Source organism: Garra rufa, chromosome 9 (assembly GCF_049309525.1).
Source record: "Garra rufa chromosome 9, GarRuf1.0, whole genome shotgun sequence".
Lineage (NCBI taxonomy): Eukaryota > Metazoa > Chordata > Actinopteri > Cypriniformes > Cyprinidae > Garra > Garra rufa.
In genome coordinates this window covers 51,270,306-51,290,705 of record NC_133369.1, presented here as the reverse complement: position 1 = coordinate 51,290,705, position 20,400 = coordinate 51,270,306, and the positions used below count along the sequence as shown (strand labels likewise).

General features: G+C 33.5%; 1 protein-coding gene across 3 annotated transcripts in view; it reads left to right on the top strand.

Annotated features, from left to right (window-relative positions):
* pard3ab (par-3 family cell polarity regulator alpha, b) overlaps positions 1-20,400 on the top strand; it is a 116,820-nt gene that overhangs the window by 16,537 nt on the left and 79,883 nt on the right. For all 3 annotated transcript variants that reach the window (XM_073847096.1, XM_073847097.1, XM_073847095.1), the window contains exon 2: positions 5,436-5,537. In XM_073847096.1, the coding sequence (XP_073703197.1) occupies positions 5,436-5,537 (102 nt within the window). The remainder of the gene's footprint in view (positions 1-5,435; positions 5,538-20,400) is intronic.

The following is a 20,400-nucleotide window of genomic DNA, read 5'->3' as shown; positions in this document are numbered from 1 at the left end:
TTTATTCCTGTTTCTATAAAAGTACAAAGATGTATCGTACAGCTCCGAGTATCCACAGACAGCAACGGTGATTTTGTCCTCCGTAGTTGTTACGGATTTCTGGCTCCGTCACTACTAGAGCAAGCTCCTGATTGGTTAACGCGGCACGAATTTTCGCCGAAGTTCAGATTTTTGAACTCGCGCAATTCGCACAAATGGCGCGGCAAACACTTTAAACGCTCAATGCGCGCCGCTTCATTCGCGCTATTCGCGCGTTTTGCGCCCCCTCATTCGCGCGTTTCACGCCGCAGGATGGCTATTCGCGTCTTTGCATTGACTTAACATGTAAATCACTCGCGCTTGCCGCTTCATTCGCATCAGGTGTGAACGCACCATTATGGTGCGTTCACACCGGACACGACTTGCGCGGAAAAAAAAGCGCTATTCACGCGTAGTTGAACGCTTGAACATTTGAGTTTACTCGCGCCATTCGCGCATGACATTTTCTTCACAACAGATGCAAATTCGTGTCATGGGAGGGGCTTCTGCCACTCGTCAGCGGGAAAGTAGTTGTAAAATAGGTGAATGAGCTCAATTTGCCAGCTTTAGCTTGCTTGTAGTCTCAATATGTATGTATATGTAGGTCAAATTGAGTAAAGAGCGTTTTTTTAAAACTTACCAGATTATCCGACCTATTCACTCACTTTCTTCCTACCAAGATCCTTTTTATTCCTGTTTCTACAAAAGTCCAAAGATGTATCGTACAGCTCCGAGTATCCACAGACAGCAACGGTAATTTTGTCCTCCATTGTTGTTTCGGATTTCTGCCTCCGTCACTACTAGAGCAAGCTCCTGATTGGTTAATGCGGCGCGGATTTTCGCCAAAGTTCAGATTTTTGAACTCGCGCGTTTCGCGCGGCAATCGCTTGAAACGCTCATTGCGCGCCGCTTCATTCGCGCCGCCTCATTCGCGCGTTTCGCTCTGCAGGATGGCTATTCGCGTCTTTGCATTGACTTAACATGTAAATCACTCGCGCTTGCCGCTTCATCCGGTGTGAACGCACCATTAGAAAGGCACACACCTCTCAGAAAAGGTCTAGCATATCAGAGCAAAAACCAAGTCCTGAGGTCAAGATAACTGCCTGTAGAGCTCAGTGACAGACTTGTGTTAAGGCAATGATCTAGGGAAGAGTTCAGGAAAAAAAAATCTGCTGTATTGAAGGTTCACAGAAGCATTATCCGTAATGGAAGATGATTGGAACAACTAGGACTCTAGAAAATGTCTGCCAGCCCCCATCCAAGCTGACAGAGCTTGAGAGGTGAAAAGGTGAGGCAAAGAATGGCAGATAATTGCCAAATGCAGATGTGCAAAGCTTGTCACATCATACCCAAAAAGACTTGAGGCTGTAAAGGTGCTTCAACTATGTACTGAGTTAAGGGTATGAATACTTATGCAATGTACTTATTTCAGTGTTTTATTTTTAATAAAATTGTAAAGTTTGCAAATCCGGTTTTTGCTTAGTCATTATTATGGTGTATGGAGTGTAAATTGATGTGGGGAAAAACTAATTTAAAGCAGTTTAACATAATGCTGCAACAAAACAAAATGTGAAAAAAATAAAGGGGAATGAATACTTTTGCAAGGCACTATACATCTACATTTTTATTACCACAAAAAAGCTAATTATAATTATAGGGCCCTATGAAATCCATTAAAATTTTTCTATACTCTGTTTTAATGATTCTTTTTTTTTTTTAATCAAAAAGCCTGTCTAATTAATTGAGTTTTACAGTTTTATTTTTACTAAATTCTTTTCCATTGCTTTTCTTAATTCCATTTTAATGGTTCCATTAAAATTTAATAATCAAAAACATCTGCGATTAATTGATTTTATTAAAATAAAATGTTCTTAAGTAAAATTGTTGCTTTTTGTGTGTGTGTGTGTGTGTGGGAAATTAGTCGGTTAGATTAATCGATTAATCGATAAATTAGACAATAGATTAATCAATATAAAAATAGTCATTAGTGGCAGCCCTAGTACAAACTGCAGTGTTTAATCTGTTCCTGCATTGGGCTAACGCATATACCATTGCTGTTTGGGTGTTTAATGTAATGGTGATGAGCATTCTGTTTCTGACATGCACTGCATGCAGTAGACTGGGGTCATTGGACCAACACCACTGATTAGCGTCATGCAAAGGAGGGGTTTGGAAAAACGATTCGCTCAACGATTAATTTAAGAGTCATTGAGCAAATAAGGTAAAAATAAGTGCACATTATAAGACGATGTCAACCTGTTGTTGGGGAGTCCCAAAAGCAAAATATGAACCTTTCATAATCCATAAAATGGGCACTTTAAACTGAATCTCTGTTTGAAGTGATTCAAATGAATCTCCACTCAAATTTAATTACTTCTTAAACTGAATCTCCTCCACAGTTGAATGTTATGGTTGCAGAATGTTGTGGGCGATTGCTGTGTATATTCCATGACAACGCTTTGTAAACAATCCAGCCTGTAAAAAAAAATAAAAAAATGCAGATTTTCATTTTCAAAACACACTTTTTGAAATATTTCAGATGCCCGCACGCCTCTTTAGAGTAAACACTCATTAAGCTGAACATGAGTGTGTGTGAGTTAGCACTGCAAAATGACTCTTATTTCCTGTATCCTGCAGAAAGAGAGCCAGATTGTTGAAAAAAGAGGCTTCATAAAGACTCTTTCTCATGAAAACACTTTGCTCTCTGTTGGGGGAGACTGACGTTCCCTTGTTGGACTGCGTGTTGGAGTTAGCGGACATGCGCTTTCTCTGTCAGGAGATTTTAAGAAGCTTTATTAGCATCATAAACGAGGGATTACATTACTGTAAACATTAATAAACATCACACACATATACACCGTTAGGATAGCAGTGTAAAGTAAGTTTGAATATCTGGTTGCTGTGTTGATGTCTCTCCTCCTCGGCTGCTCAATAAGACATGGGCTCTCGTATCAAATACACTTACTTGTCTTTGACAGCACAATCCTCTCAGTTTACACACGGGTCTTTCTGAGAGTGAACTTCTCACGTTACTGAACACTTCCCTGTTAGGATTATTTGTTTCTGAACTGAGAGGAAGAAAGGAATGAAGAGAAGACAGAATGGGACTTTAACCTGGTCTGGTTTCTTTTGTGTGTGGAGAAAGACAGATTGTTATGGTTAGAGATGTGGAAGCATCACTTCTCTCTGCAGAAGAGGCTGAGGGAGGAAAAGGGCTGGGCTAAGCAGGTAGAGTCAATGTTGATTGGTTCATAACTGTGGTACATTGTGACATCATGACTTTGTTTGGCCTGCAAAATGAAGCAGTTACTTATTCACTTATGCTTTCACTCAGTGAGCTCTATGTAAAACTCTGATGGTTTTGTTAAGAGTTGATTGCAGGTTTTCGAAACCTGTAAACTTTTGCACGAAACACCTGTACTTTAAATAAAATAAAATTTCAGAGATTCTGTAGATCGTTCATGTCGTATAAGCCTTTAGGTCAAGCAGATATTAATAATAATTAATGATAAATATTAATGATAATTGCATCAAAAATAAAAGTTTTTGTGTCCTTTATATATTAATTATGTACATATAAATACACACACGTGCATGTATATATTTAAGAAAAATTGTCTATATATTAAAATATTTATATGTATCAATTATTTGAATATAAATATATACATGTAAATACATGTAAATATTTTCAAAATATATGCATGCATATGTGTGTATTAATATATAAATAATAAAAATACACAGTACACACACACACATTAGATATATATTAATGTAAAATTCTTCATATGAAAACTCTGAGGAAAATAGAACATAACCATTTATAATACATCCAGCACTGCAAAGTTTTTTGTCCAATAAATAGTATCATTATTAATATGTATTAATTTGTAATTTTTTAATTTATTGTATTAATATATTATTAATTAATTATATTAATATAGTATATTAAATAGTATTATTAGTATAAGTATATTAATAATAGTTTAATATGCAACAATTAACAATAAATATGTAAATAACTATGGCTTATTCATTGCATATTAAACATTATTATGATTATTATTATTAAGATCATCATAACACTAAGAATAATAATAATAATTGTTGTTTTTAACTTATATTATTATTTAAATTATTATTGTTATTATTTCTATGTAACATTAAATATTGATTATTAATTTGTATAATAAACTATTATTATTATTATTATTATTATTATTATTATTATTATTGACGGATTATAATTCTATTAATAAAAGCCCCTGTTCTGGTCAAATCTTTCAATTATATTTATTTGGGTTCATTATTATTATTATTATTATTATTATTATTATTATTTACAACAGTAATAGTAACAACAACAATAATTATTATTATTGTAATTACTATTATACTTAGTATTATGATGATGATGATGATGATGATGATAATAATAAGAATTATTATTATTATTTCTATGAAACAAATATGGATTATTCTTTGTATATTAAACATTTTATTATTATACATATAAAACATTTTTTATAAACCATTAAATATTGCTTATTTATTGTATATTAAACATTATTAATATTATTTCTATAAAACAATAAATATTAATTATTTATTGTATATTAAACTATTATTATTATTATTATTATTATTATTATTATTTCTACAAAACACATTAAATATTGATGATTTTTTGTATTATATATTATTATTATTATTATTATTATTATTATTATTATGGACAGATTATAAATATATTAATTTTAATCTCCGTTCTGATCAACTATTATGCAGTTATATATATTCGGGTGCTTTATTAATCATGATAATAGTAGTAGTAATAATAATAATAATAATAATAATAATAATAATTTATTTAGTATTAGTACTTTTTAGTATTATTTCTGTAAAATATTTTTAAATGTTACTTATTGTATATTAAAAATTATTTCTGTTAATTATTATTATATTAAATATGGCATTTTATGTGAAGCAGTATTACTTACTATTTACAAATTTATTTATTTATTTATATATATTTTTAGTGCATTTCAGTTTTGACTGACAGATGTTGCTGTCCCAAAGTTCAGTTCACATTCTTTCTGTGACTTTGACCTACAGTTGCTCTCTGCTGTCTGTCTCTGTGAGCTAAGTGTGTGTGGGGGGGGGGGTGTTCTGTCTGTCTGGTGGGTGTCATACTGAGTGGTAATGACCTGTGTTTGTGTGTGTGTTGTCCTGTCTGGGTGATGGTCTAGATTCAGGTGCATTATCCTGATTAGTTAAACCCTCATTGTGTGTGTGTGTGTGCTCTTCCTCATTGATTGGAGTGTCCTGAAGTGTGTGTGGGTGTAGGAATACTTTCACTTAAGCTAAAGTCAAACAGAAGTTCACCATGTTGTCTCTGTGTGTCTCTTTCTCAGGGTGAAGAGTACTGGGTTCAGGTGTACCGGCTGGAACACGGTGATGGAGGAATTCTTGACCTGGATGATGTTCTGTGTGATGTGGCTGATGACAAAGACAGAGTGAGACATGCATTCTGTCATTCAAACACCCACACACTCACACACTGCTAGCATTCTCTTCTAAAATGAGCAGCGCTCCTGTGTGTAGCTTTAGTAGTATATATTTTAGTTACAGGTATCAGATGACTGTTGTCTCCCAAGAACCATGACCTAATTTGTGGATGGACACACACACACACACACACACACACACACACACACACACACACTGCTCTGAACTCCAATAATTCTTTCTATTGAGGGATCACTAGATCTGTATGGAATCTGCATCTGCAGAAACTCCACAGGATTCCACAGAATTCCAACCTCGTTCATTCATAAAATTCTACACATTCTGTTGCTTTTGTGTGTTTGTTTTTGAGAAATTTGAGATAATTTGCCAGTGCCTTCAGCTACCAATTAGACCGCTACCAGCAGTCAGTATTTTTACAGTTAGATTTATCTTAAAGTTCATCTTTAGAAATTAGATAATTGAACACTTTAGCAAGAATAAAATAAAAATCAATTTTTATATTGTAAATTATGGTGCTGCAATGCCAAATAATAATAATAATAATAATTATTATTATTATTGTTATATTAATAATAGTATTTGTGATATTGTGAATTTCCTTTTCCTTACACTTTCATTGCTTGGGTCCCTTATTAATAATATCAGTAATATGTTAAATAATAATAATTATAATGTTGTAACTGTTGTTGTTGGTGGTATTATTATTATTATCATTATTATTATTATTATACAAAATATAATTTTAAACCATTTAAAACAATTGATTTTAGATTTTAGTAATTTTTCACTATTTTACTATTTAATCAAAATAGTGTACATTTTAAAGTTTAATTTCAATTTAAACTAATTATTAATATTATTATTATATTGAAACAATTATTTTAGTCTTTTATTTTTTGTTTTATTTTAACAAAATAGTGTATTTTTTTACATTTAATTTTATTAATTTTAATTACGGTCATTTCTTTTGGTTATTGGCAATAATAATAAAAATGTTGTTGGTGGTATTATTATTATTATTATTATTATTTTACAAAATGTAATTTTAAACCATTTAAAACAATTGATTTTAGATTTCAGAATTTATTTTTGTTTTATTTTAACAGAATAGTGTACATTTTAATTTGTAATTTATAATTTTATTAATTTTAATTATTTCTTTTGGTTATTGGCAATAATAATGATAACAAAAATTATTAATAATAATAGTAGTAGTTGTGGTTGGTGGTGGTGGTGTTGTTACACAATGTAATTTTAAATCATTTAAAACAATAGTTTTTAGTCTTCTATTTTAGTTTTTATTTTAACAAAATAGTGTACATTTTAATTTAAACAATTTTAATTGAATAATTTTATCTTCATTTATTTTGGTTATTGGCAATAGTAATAAAACAAGTTTAGTTTTAGTCTTTTATTTTTGTTTTATTTGAACAAAATAGTGTATATTGTAATTTTTAATTTTTTTAATTTTGGTTATTTCTTTTGGTTATTGGCAATAATAATAACAAAAAATAATAATAGTAGTAGTTGTTGGTATTATTGTTGTTACATAAAATACAATTTTAAATCATTTAAAGCAATTGTTTTTCGTTTTTATTTTTATTTTGTTTTATTAAAAAAAAGTTTAATTTAATTTAAATTTTTTGTCATTTATTTTGGTTATTGGCAATAATAATAATAATAACGTGGTGGTTGTTGTTGGTATTATTATTATTATATTAATAATAGTATTTCTGATATTGTGAGTTTCCTTTTCCTTAAACTTCCATGGCTTGCATCCCTTGTTAATATCAGTAATATGTAAAATAGTAATAATACCCGTAACAACAACAACAACAACATTTTTTATTATTACTATAATTTTGAACCATTTAAAACAATTGATTTTAGTTTCTAGTCTTTTTTTTTAATAATCATAATATTAAAAAAAATAAAAACATTTAAACACTTATTTATTTTTTAGTTCTATTTTCGGTTTATTTTGACCAAATAGCACAGAATTCTAATCAGTATTGACCATAACATGAACATTATCACCGGCTACTTGGTACCAAGCAGAATGTTAATATTGGTGCATCTCTAATTAGTATTACTGGACATTCAAAATCTTAAAATTGGTCAGTTATGAGCATTTAATGAGCAAAATGAATGAATGAATGATTAAAACAGCAAAAAGAGATTTTGGTTTTCAATTGTTTGGTATTTTGTGCCCCCCTCTGGCCAAACACAGGCAGTGCGCTGTCCTCTCCACATTGCAACATGTTGCTGACCCAGAACAGATGATATCGGCTTACCGAGACCACAGACACTTTGCTAGAATGTAGTTGTGTGTTTGATGTGGTGGGTGTGTCTGGGTGTGTGCGTGTTATTTTAGTTCTCTGCGTGAAATAAAAGACACTTCACATCTGTGCCGGAGGGAGCGTGTGAGATCATACCACCAGAGTAACACTCACTGCACACATTTAAAGCTGATAGTGTCTACTTTTACCTTAAGAAGGCCACTATGAGCCACTGTTAACGTCACATCCTGGTATCTCACACAGATTTACTGAATGAGTCAGTCTGCACCTGTGGTCCACAGGAAACACTGTCCACAAACAGGAAGTGCTACAATACTGCTTTAATGGTTTAGTGTGACTCATTCAAACACAACATAATTGTTTTGGTTTTTAGTGTAGTTATTTTTATTTTATAATTGTTTAATTTAATTGTTTTTCATTTAAATGTGTAATCCATATAATTCAAATGTGTTTTGCATGTTTTAGAATTAAAATATTATTTTTATAGTATTTTATAGAATATAGATTTTTTTTGAATAGTTATTCAGTATTTTAGTTTTAGAATTTTAGGGTATTTAAATATTTTGTGCATTAATTTATGTATGTTTTAGTATACCTTTTTCCTGTATTTTATTTTATATAATTTTATATTTAGTTTTTAGAATATTTGTTCTATATTTTAGTTTTAGTATTTTAGTAAATTAATCAATATTTAAATATGTTGTGCATTAAGCTTGTTTTACATGTTACATACATAGTTAAAAAAAAAAAAATTATTTCTGTATTTAATTTTTACATAATTTTATATTTATAATTCAAATATACTTTAGTATTAAAATATTTATTTCCTGTATTTTATTTTATAGTATTTTAAAATTACCCTTCAGAATATTCTACATTTAATTGTTTTTTTTCTATATTTTAGTTTTAGTATTTTAGTAAATTAATGCATGTCATTTAAATATGTTTTGTATTAATTTAAATGTGTAAGTCATATAATTAAAATGTTTTACATATTTATTTTTTGTATGAATATTATTTTTTTATATTTATTTTTGTATTTTTGTAATTATTTATTTATTTTTTTAGAATATTTATTCCATATTTCAGTTTTAATCGTTTATGTAAATGTACGTTAATGTAAATTAATGCATATAATTTCAATATGTTTTTACATGTTTTAGTTTATATATATATATAATTTTTTGAAATAAATATTTTAATTTTTATAGTATTTTTTTTAGTATTTTCTTTGTTTCAGTAAATAATTCATATAATTTAAATATGTTTTATATGTTTGTTTTAATATTTTATTTTTTATTTTTTTTGTATACTTTTTGTATATTTTTATAGTATTTTTTTAGTATTTTCTTTGTTTCAGTAAATAATTCATATAATTTAAATATGTTTTATATGTTTGTTTTAATATTTTTTTTTGTATACTTTTTGTATATTTTTATATTGAGTATTTTAGAATATTTATTCTATATTTTAGTTGTAATATTTTAAGATATAATGAAATAAAGAAATTATTTACATGCTTTTAGCGTATTTAAAACTTAAACTAAAACTAGTTTGTAGTCATTTATTATGACTATTTATATTAGTTTCAGTTTTTCCACTTTCACTACCCTTTAGAAGTTTGAGATCAGATTTTTTTAATAAAAGACATTAAAACTTATTCAGCAGTAATGCATAAAATGATCAAAAGTGACAGCAAATCCGCAAAAATAAATGTTAAAACACAAAAATAGGAATTTAAATAAATAACATTATAAAAAATATTTAAATTACAAAAATTGTAATAATATTTCAGAGTATTAATCTTAATTTCTTAATTCAGATTCTGTGTATCATAAATGCAGTTTTGGCGCGCTTAAAGGATAACTATTGCCAAAATGCAACCTGGGCTGTTTTTTTACTGTAAACAAGACAAACTTATATCTAAAAGCATAATTACGACAAACGAGCCGTTTTTGAGATTGACCGTGATTTCGTTTTGTGGTCAGTGGCCGGTGTTCTAGGGGCATAAATTTGGGGCATAAATTTGAGCGCATTAAAATCGATATTTTTACAACACTAAGAAGGCGCGACACACCATGAAACTTTGCTCGAAGTATCGCCTGTCTCTACACATGAACTCCAGCATTGAGAACATTGTTTGTGTACACAGAGTTTACTAAAAAGAAAGGTTTTGAACAACTCACTTTCACTGTTTGGGTTTCCGCTCGCAGCCGTCTTGCCAGTCAAGAAGTGTCGAAGTTTGTCTCGTTTACAGTAAAAAAAAAAAAAAAAAAAACAGCCCAGGTTGCATTTTGGCAATAGTTATCCTTTAAGGGACATCTTTTAAAAACATTTAAAAAATGTAATTTAACATAAAGTTAACATACTACCATGATATTTTAAATTTGTGCATGTATTTTGTTTGTGCATTACTGCTGACATGTTTTTTGTTATTTATTTATTTATTTTTTTCTGTGAGAATCAAACTTTTTTAGGGTACCACAAAAAACTTAGACTATGCAGTTCTGCTATAGAACAGCAGAGGGCGCCAAAGATTCATCTTAAAGATTCATCATCTGCGCTCTCTCTCTCTCTCTCTGTCTCTCCGCACTTTTTTGTTATCACCGCGACTTGTCTTAATGAACAATGAAGCTGCTTATATTTGGCCCACTGTCAGGTACTGAGCAACGCAAAGCTCTTTTATGTCAGTGTTACTCGACCCCCTTCTGTGATAACGTCCTCTTATCCTCTACTGGACAGGAAGCGGCCGTCAGTTATAAACAGGACGTTTAAGCATCTAAACGTGCTGCTTCTGGTCAGACAGTGTACGTGTGGACGTCTTGTTTGTGTGGATGTTTTCCTCAAGGCTTGAGGAAGTGTGTGAGTGGTGGCGTCCTAACAGGAAGTGTCTGTGAATTGGTGCTGCGGGCAGTGTTGCGTTCGATTCTGACCACATTATCTGTGTGTGTGTGTGTGTGTGTGTGTGTGTGTGTGTGTGTACATGCAGAGTGTGACCAAGGTTTCCCCTGCAGCCAATAGCCAGTTAATCATCACATAGATGTGTTATAAGTGAAGTGTTGTGAGCTGGTGCGGCCGTCTCAAACACAAACTCGTTTCCATTAGCAACAGGCCTCCTGAGGGATCGAAGCAATGAGCCGCTAGAGACTGTTTGCTCTCAGTGACAGTGGTTTTACATGGGTTAAGGGGTGTTGTTAGGCACAATTTGTAACAAAAATCCTTAAGGCTGGGGTCCTTAAGGTTTTTTTGTTGTGCATTGTGAAATATAAAATGAAATTTTATAGCTTTTAGTCCATATCCACATTTAAAGGGATAGTTCACTCATAAATGAAAATTCGGTCATTGTTCACTCACTCACTCACTTTTTTTTGTACACATCAAATGTAAATTCATGTTCCTGTCATATTTTCTTTCCTGAACTTATGGTCAGCTATTCTTTTTAATAGTTACAGTTGAGGTTAAAAGTTTACATACAGCTTGCAGAATCTGCACAATTTGAGGGATCATACAAAATGCATGTTATTTTTCAAAAGTTTACATACACTTGATTATTAAAACGGTGTTGTTACCTGAATGATCCACAACTGTTTGTTTGTTTAGTGATAGTTGTTCATGAGTACCTTGTTTGTCCTGAACAGTTAAACTGCCCGCTGTTTTCAGAAAAGTCCTTCAGGTCCCACAAATTCTTTGGTTTTTCAGTATTTTTGTGTATTTCCATCTTTTCATACAGTTTCAACACGATGCATTAAGAGCCAGGGGTGAAAACTTTTTGCATTTGAAGATTATGGTAAATTGAACTTATTTGGTCTTCTGGGAAACATTTAAGTATCTTCTGTATCGTTTGAAGGGCAGAACTAAATAAAAAAAAATATGATGTTTAGACAAAATAAGAAAAATGTACACATTTTCATTCTGTTCAAAAGTTTTCACCCCCTGGCTCTCAATGCATTGTTTTTCCTTCTGAAGCATCGGTGAGCATTTGAACCTTCTTTAATATTTGCATATCAGTCCCTCAGTTGTCCTCAGTGTGAAAAGATGGATATCAAAATCATACAGTCATTGTTGGAAAGGGTTCAAATACACAAAAATGCTGAAAAACCAAGGAATTTGTGGGACCTAAAGGGAGTAGTTTAACTGTTCAGGACAAACAAGGGACTCATGAACTATTATGAACTGTAACTAAAAAAAACACACAGCTGTGGATCATTCAGGTAACAACACAGTATTAAGAATCAAGTGTATGTAAACTTTTGAACACAGTCATTTTTATAAATTCCTCTATTTCTCTTGTGAACTGTGTGTTAACATCTTTTATGTGAAATATCTTACTCAGGTCAGTATTCATTTAGTATGATCCCTCTTATTTTTGTAAAATAATTAACATTTTGCAGATTTTGCAAGATGAATGCAACCTTTTGATCTTAAATGTAACTTTTAACAATTTGTATTTTTTTGGATCATCAGTCATCAAAGCTCAGTAAATATTGGCCACAGACGCAGAAATTCTTTAAATTTTACCAAGGTAATTACTGACTAAAAACTCCCACAGATCATGTTTTCAGGCCATTTTAAGTCTTATCTTGATGTAAAAGAGTGGAGTGTAATTTACTTAGTTACTTTTTTAAAGGAGCCTTTCCATTAACGCATTTATATTGTTAATTCAGACTGATTTGCAAATGTGGAACGCGCACAAACACAAGCATCTGGATTTATCACATGAACCGATAATAATCAGTCATATCCAGTCATTAAGAGTCACTCTCACGTGACTTTCAACAATTCATTCTCAGTTACTCCCCACCAAACTCACTGCATGCTTTAGGGCAGGGGTTCCCAACCTTTTTTACTCCGGGGCCCCCCTCCTTCTCCGGCCAATTTTGCAAGGCCCCCCTATGCCTGACATGTCATCTTATACTGTACTTCCACAGTAAAGAAAATATAATTTATTTTTAAAACTTTTTTATTAACCAAAACATTTGTTTTGCCTTAATTATTCTTCTACTGCATGTTATAAAAAAACCCTCAAAATTCAAATAAAAATTAAATTAAAACTTCAAATATACCTTATAATCTTTAAAGAAAACCTCTGCTCAATTCTAACTTTTAAAATTATTTTACTTCAGACATTCTTTACAACTTAAGAGTACTTTTTCTTAAATAAGTGAACCTGCTCTACAACAGGGAGATACCAAAAGACCACTAAACCTATCCCTTTTAACTTGACTGACTGAATATCTACTGTTTGTATCCATTAAAAAAATAATACACGAATTCAAACTACAGCAAATACATTCTAAATCTGTTGAAACACATCGATGTGAAGGTTCGACGAAGACGGGATCAGTGAACTCTGTCAGTGCGCGCCTGATGCTCATAAACACCGAGCCTTACTCCTCTTCTATGGGTGAGCATCTATTATAAAACACTCACATTAATTTGGACAACTAGGCAAATGTTTGTAATTGCACGCAAAAATACGATAGGGATCAGAGCCCCGAGAGCGCGCATAGTTTGTGAATCAATAGCAGACTTATGCGTGTCTCATGCACGACTCTGATTTACACGAGACATTAGGCACGCGCAAGTTCGTTATTATGACACTAATCGTTTTTACCTTTTACCTTTACGACGGTTTGCTTCATGCATGCAGCCGAGAGATGTAACATTAGTTTGCGTACAGCATTTGGAAGTTTTGAGCCGCCATTCAGTCTGTATTTAACAGTGCGATGAGGCTTGCTGCGCCTAGTCTGAAGCAATCAATCACAGAACACGAGAGAGGCTGTGCTTTTATTATTCTCATTTAGCGCATTAATAATGAAATTAAACAATTATAGGATAATATTTACATTAATTTTAAGATATCTCGCGGCCCCCCTGGAGGATCACTGAGGCCCCCTTGTGGGTCGCGACCCCCCGGTTGGGAACCGCTGCTTTAGGGGGTCTGTTAAAACTTAATGGGCTCAGGAGAGTGAGAGAGATGCGGACTCCCGCTGTAACTTACCCGCTGGTTTCGCTGTTGAACAATGTTTCTTTAGAAAAACGAGTGTAAAGCACATCAGTACTGGACTCTGGAGCAGTGAAAACCTGTCCTGTGACAAATCACGCTTCTCTATTTGACAGTCTGATGGGTGAGTCTGGGTTTGAATGCTAGGAGAATGTAACCTGCCCTTTTTTATTTCAGTATGACTGTGCTCCAGTGCACAAAGAAAGGTCCATAAAGATATGGTTGGATGAGTTTGATGTGGAAGAACTTGACTGGCTCGCACAGAGCCCTGACCTTAACCCAATCAAAAACCTTTGGGATGAAATGGAGCCTTCTTGTCCAACATTGGCGCCTCAACGCTCTACTGGATGAATGGCCGAAAATTCCCACAGAAATATATGTTTTACCCACTACTTCATGATACCTAATTCATTAATCTGAAGGGGCACATGACACTTCTCTGTATGTGTGTGTGTGTGTGTGTGTGTGTGTTGGCTACCAGATTTTACAGCTGTGACTGTCCAGCTAATGATGAAGTGTGGTCTCCTCTCCTTTGGTCAGGTTCAGACTCATATGGTCAGTTATGTGTAAACTAGGCTATAGGGCAGAGTGTGTATGTATGTATGTATGTGTGTGTGTGTGTGTGTGTTTGTGTTTGTGTCAGAGTGAGATGAGTTCAACAGATTGTGAAGCTCAAAGATTATAACCTTTTAAAGAGAGGAAATGAATATCCTCACAGGAAGTATACAAATGTTCTCTTGGGAACTTCCTGTCAGCACACTTGGCGCACACAAACCTCTGTTGACCTCTGGTGTGTGTGTGAAGATGTGTTTGTAAGATGTGATTTGTGTTGTTGGGTCAGTGAGTTCTTGTTTTTAGGATCATTGTGAAACACATGGAGGGGTTTCTCAATGCCGCTGTTGCTCATTCAGCTTTAATGCTACTGTGTGTGTGTGTGTGTGTGTATTTTCAGTAATACATGAGGTGTCATGTTTGTTTAGGTAACCAGTAAAGAATTACTCAGCCTTATGAAGAACTGTATTGCAGTGTTATTTGTAATGCTAAAGTTCATCGAGGTTTGGAATATTTGAAGCAGCAAGAAACACACGCATGCGTGCACTTTAGCTAAAGGCATTCTTCATGTCTTCATACATCTTTCTCCTTCATCTCCATTGTTTCCCGTCTGTTTTTCTTCACTGCACTGCCCTTTTGTTTCTGTAGTGGGGAAAATATCATGCACTTGTTTAAGTGTGTGTGTATTAATCTGTTTCTTGTTAGGTAAATAATTTCTTGTGACCAGTTAAAATGTGAGGTAAATATGTGTGTACTAGGGATGCTCATATTGACCGTTTAACCGTTAACCGACAGTAAGAATTTTAACCGATTATTACTATCAGTTAAACGGTTTAAAAGGGTTTTTTTCTATTCTTTTTTTTTTTACGTTTGCTGCATGGTGAAAGAAATAATGCTATTTGTAAGTTATCTGTTTACTCACGTGTCGACACGTGCAGTGTGGCTGTACAGACATATTTCGCTTCACCTTTACTTAGTAAACAGATGTAGTATATGCAACTCAATGGCAAGTGGCGTTATTGGGTTATCAGAGAGTGAATCCGTGAGTGAATGTATTCAAATTCTGAATGAATTATAGTCTAGAAAGTGCGCAATAGGCGCTCCCGTTACAATCACTGGACAGCTATCACTCATCCTAGAGTAGTTCATCGCAATCTCATAAAGTTATTAAAAAGTAATAAAATAACCTTTACACTGCACAATTAATCTCTTATTTATATAATGCCAACACTTTCTTAGTTTTAATAAGAGAGTTCACGAAAGTGTAGAAATCAGCAAAACTGAAACCGGCACTTTGGTTGGTGAGTGGATTGTAACATAGCCTCCTCTGATTGGCCACAGTGATAATCAAATCAACATACATGTCTGTGATTGGCTATTGCTGAACGCTGTAAAACACGCGCTTCTCCACAAGCATATGACAGTGGATGGAAGTCCCGAACCGCAAATTGAAAGGGTTTTTGTGATGGTGATTTTTTTTTCGCGGATCTAAGAGTTAACAGGCAGCGGTCCTGCCTATCCGTACAGCATGTGGACATGTTAAAAACTAGGCCCACTGAGGTATTGGCTGGCCTGCTATATATTTTTATGTCCGACGAGAAGAATAAGACCGGTACGGTTCTTCAAAGCGCATAAAAGGATTCAGTGTGTTTTAGTTTTGTCATCTTAATTAGCTAGTTATTTAATTTATACATATTTAGTGTAGGCCTATTTATATTATTCTTTTTTTTTTCATTCAGATTTTCTCTGTTCTCAGAACCGCTGCTGATGCGTGATAATTTGAGTATATGTCAATACAGTTTTTGTTGTTGCTCTGTATGCTGCTGTTTGCACGTTAAAATAAAACATTTGCTTGTATTTTTAATGTATCATCACAGACACTCGTGCATTCTATTTTTATTTTAAACTAATTTATTATTCTAATTTTATCAGTTAACGGTTAATGTTCGGATGACGAGCAGCGGTTGTCGGTCAGGAAAATTAACCGAAATGAGCATCCCTAGTGTGTACATAGTTTTTTTTAATGGTTTGCTTATGAAGTATATATATTAGGATAAAAAAATTCAGTAAACTTAGTAATATTATGAAATATTATTACCGTTTAAAATAACTGGTTTCTATTTTAATATTTTAATTCTATTTGAGATATTTTAACCCTATTGTAATTGTTAGAATGACCAAGAGATCAGCGATCTTTGTGTTAAAGCGATCATGCAGACCAAACCGTAAGTCGTAGAGACTTGAAACTTGCAGTGTTGTTTTCGTCAACGATGACGATGACGAAATCATTTCGTTGACGCCACTTTTTTCCATGATGAAAACGAGACGATGACGAGATAAAAATGGCTCGTTGATGACTAAAACATGACGAGACGTGTGTGAGTTTTCGTTGACGAGACGAGAATAGACGAAAATGTTAGTGGGTGGTCGGTCAGACGTTTAAAATGCATGACATTTCTGCTTATTGTGCATGCCAATTAAAACCGAAAAAAGTACCTGCCGCTATGGCAAGCCGTTTTAGCATTAAATACTCTTTGCTGTACTAGTATGGCAAGCCGTTTTAGCATTCCATCCTTGTTTGTCTTTTATGTTCTAAAACATTCCTTCATTATTGTAATTATTGGTGAAAATAGTCGATCCGGAAGCTCACATTGTATTGAACTATAGATCTGCTATTTTCAGAACTTATAAGTGACACTACCCAACAGCAAAATACTTACTGACCTACATTAATTTGTTAAAAGACTACTTTTTCCTTTTTTTTTTGACTAAAACTAGACTAAAACCTTTTTGACTTTTCGTCGACTAAAACTAGACTAAAACCTTCTTGACTTTTCGTCGACTAAAACTAGACTAAAACCTTCTTGACTTTTCGTCGACTAAAATTGGACTAAAACTATCACATATAGAAGTGACTAAAATTTGACTAAAACTAATAACCATTTTAGTCCAAAAGACTAAGACTAAGACTAAATCTAAGATGGTTGTCAAAAACAACACTGGAAACTTGGAGGGATGCTAGTACTCACACCGTCACCAAGCCTCACCCCAAATGGCCTGACGGGGGCGCTACAGCGATCAAAAGTATGAGACTGCTCATAACTCCTAAACCGTCAGTCATAGGCTCAAGTTGGAATCCTTGGCTCATGCCAGACAAAACTCATGCCTCAGATTCAGTCGTTAGCCTGGCAAAATTTTGGGGTATTTTGGAGTTTGCAAACTAGTCCTAGGTTTTCTGCCCGATCGGAACCAAACCAGTGCAGGAAGATTCTCTGGAGAATGGGTATCAATAATTATAAAAAAAAGTTGAACTTTCCACTCACTGTTGTGAAAGGGACGCCAAAACATTAGAAAGAGGCAGGGCCACTATTAGTAAAATGCCTATAGCTCCTGAATGGAATGAGATTTCTTCACCAAACTCAGAGCACTTATGTAAGAGCTCAATCTAAGGTCACAGGACAAAAATCACAGAGTTTGGCCACTTAGTGGCTCTGTAAGAGGGTAAAACTAGAATAATGGCTATACCTACACAACCATGTGTCCTATCAACATGATAATCTCTGTGCACGATCTTGGTCTAAAGTGCCACAAGTATCTATAAGGACATTTGCGCATATCAAAAAACATGGCCGCCATAGGGCGATGAAATTTGAGCACCTATTAGACAAGGTTAACGGAGGCTGATCAGAATGAAACTCGATGGGCCTGGTTGACTCGAGGCCCCAAAGGTCTGTAAGAAGTTTGAAAGAAATCGGGCACTGGGTGGCGATATCTCATTTTTCAAGATACGATTGTACATTGTGCGTTTTTTTTTGCACATACACACAACATTTGTATCATATGACAGAACTTTTCATTTCAGACAACTTTGCTTCTAGTACTACTGCTGTCAATCAGATCTTGTGCAAACTAGTCCTAGGTTTTTCGCTCGATCTAGAAAAAAAAATCACTGTAGTACAATTCTCTGGACTCTCTAGGCCAATAACTATAATTTCTTTTTTAAATGTACCCTTTGGGAAGATATAATGGGGTGGTTTAGAAAAGGGGCCCGTCCAAATTTTCTCAAATTTTACTCCTATAAACCTAAAGAAAAACTCAAAACTTCACGAAACTTGCTGAGGACATGCAACGGCTGATTCTAAATAAGCATGCAAATTTTTAGGGAGATCGGACCACAGCTGGCGCTATAACAGTCATACACATTAAAAATTTTATATTTCTATGGCAAATTACCTGGTTTTGCCAAAAAATGCTTTTTTAAATCATTTATTAAGGTGGTTTGCTAAATCTTGTATTTTTTTTCATATGTGCTTTAATGTCTTAAGCACTTGAACCCTGGTAATCGCTGCTTGCAGCTATATTTTAAAATAATTTATCCTGTGATGCAAAGCTGAATTTTCATCATTACTCCAGTCTCCAGTGTCACATGATTCTTCAGAAATCATTCAAATATGCGGATTTGCTGTTCAAGAGACATTTCTTATTACCAGTGTTGTGTTGCTTAATGTTTTTGTAGAAACCCTGATACTTTGTATATATAAAAATAATAGAAGTCTTTGAAGACCATCTCTCTCTATATATACAAATATGTGTGTGTGTGTGTGTGTGTGTGAGAGAGCGAGTAGATTTAGCGTTTAAGCCTCAAACGTGCTAAGAGCATATCTGTCTCATGGGAATCTGTGTCACAGGTAAATAGGTTTCTGTGGGGCGTTTCAGTGTGTGTGTGTGTGTGTGTGTGTGTGTGTTTTATGAACAATCAGAGCTGAAGCTCTGGCTACACTCTGAAGATCTTGTGTGAAACGCTAAAAGCATCGCTGGTCATATAACTTTAACAATGCAAAGTTTTAAACATGTGTAATGTACAAACACACTCAAAATAGTTGCGTAAATGTCCGTTCCCATGAGTGTGTTTCCAAAATCCGTCATGTTTGAGATAATCCAGACTGTTCTTCTCAAAATATTATATACAAAACAGACACCACCACTCATTTTCTGACAGGCATTAGCAATCATGTTAAGAAATGCAGAAGGGTCACACACATACACGCGCATTTCAGTATCTAATTTCCCACATCCAAGATTGAGGATTACAAAACACACTCACAAAACGCCTCAGAGGGGGACCATCCCTGTGGATTCTGGGTAATGTGCCCTTTAGCAACACTCCTGTGATTGGTCCAGTTTTCTATCAGTCAGTCCAAGCCTCAAATGCACCAACCATTTCAACCCACCCACTGAACCAGCGCCTCGAGTGTTATCATTCATGTTGACACACACACACGCATAATTGAGACCAGATGTTCACTTTGTAGCATGAGATGTTGCCTTCTGTCCCGAATACACTAGTGTCTTGAGGGACACAGTGATGAGAGCGTCCTGCTCCAAATGAGGACACCACACACGCGCTGAAGCTCTCCACAGACTTCATAAAGCTACATGAGTCCCTTTCTGAGTTTCCAAGGACCAATCAAGTGAAAAGCCAGCTGTATATGATTTTCTTGTCAGTTGGCACTGGTCAGATTGTACATTGTGACACCAGTGAGTCCCAGACCTTGGAATATGTATTTTAGCTAGTTGTGTTGCTCATTGTTATTGGGAAAACTGTGATTTTTATTTTGTCAAGATAGGGAAAAAAATAGAATTGAAAATAGAAAGTTTAAAAGAACAGAATTTATTTATTTACATATTTTGTAATATTATGAATGTTTTTACTGACAGCATTTAATTATTTATTATTTTTCCCAAGAAAAAAAAACGTCAGACCCCAAACATTTTAACAGTAGTTTTTATGTATATTAAATGTTACGTTTCATTTACAACACTCTATAATGCACAACATTTTTCAATCTAGGTTTATATTGAAATCTATGTATTATAATTTTTTATATGTTATTATATAATATATTAATATATCATTAACAGACATGAATTAGATTAATGAATTAATAATTGATTTCTGTATATGATTTTTCTTATCTCATATTGTTGTTGGCA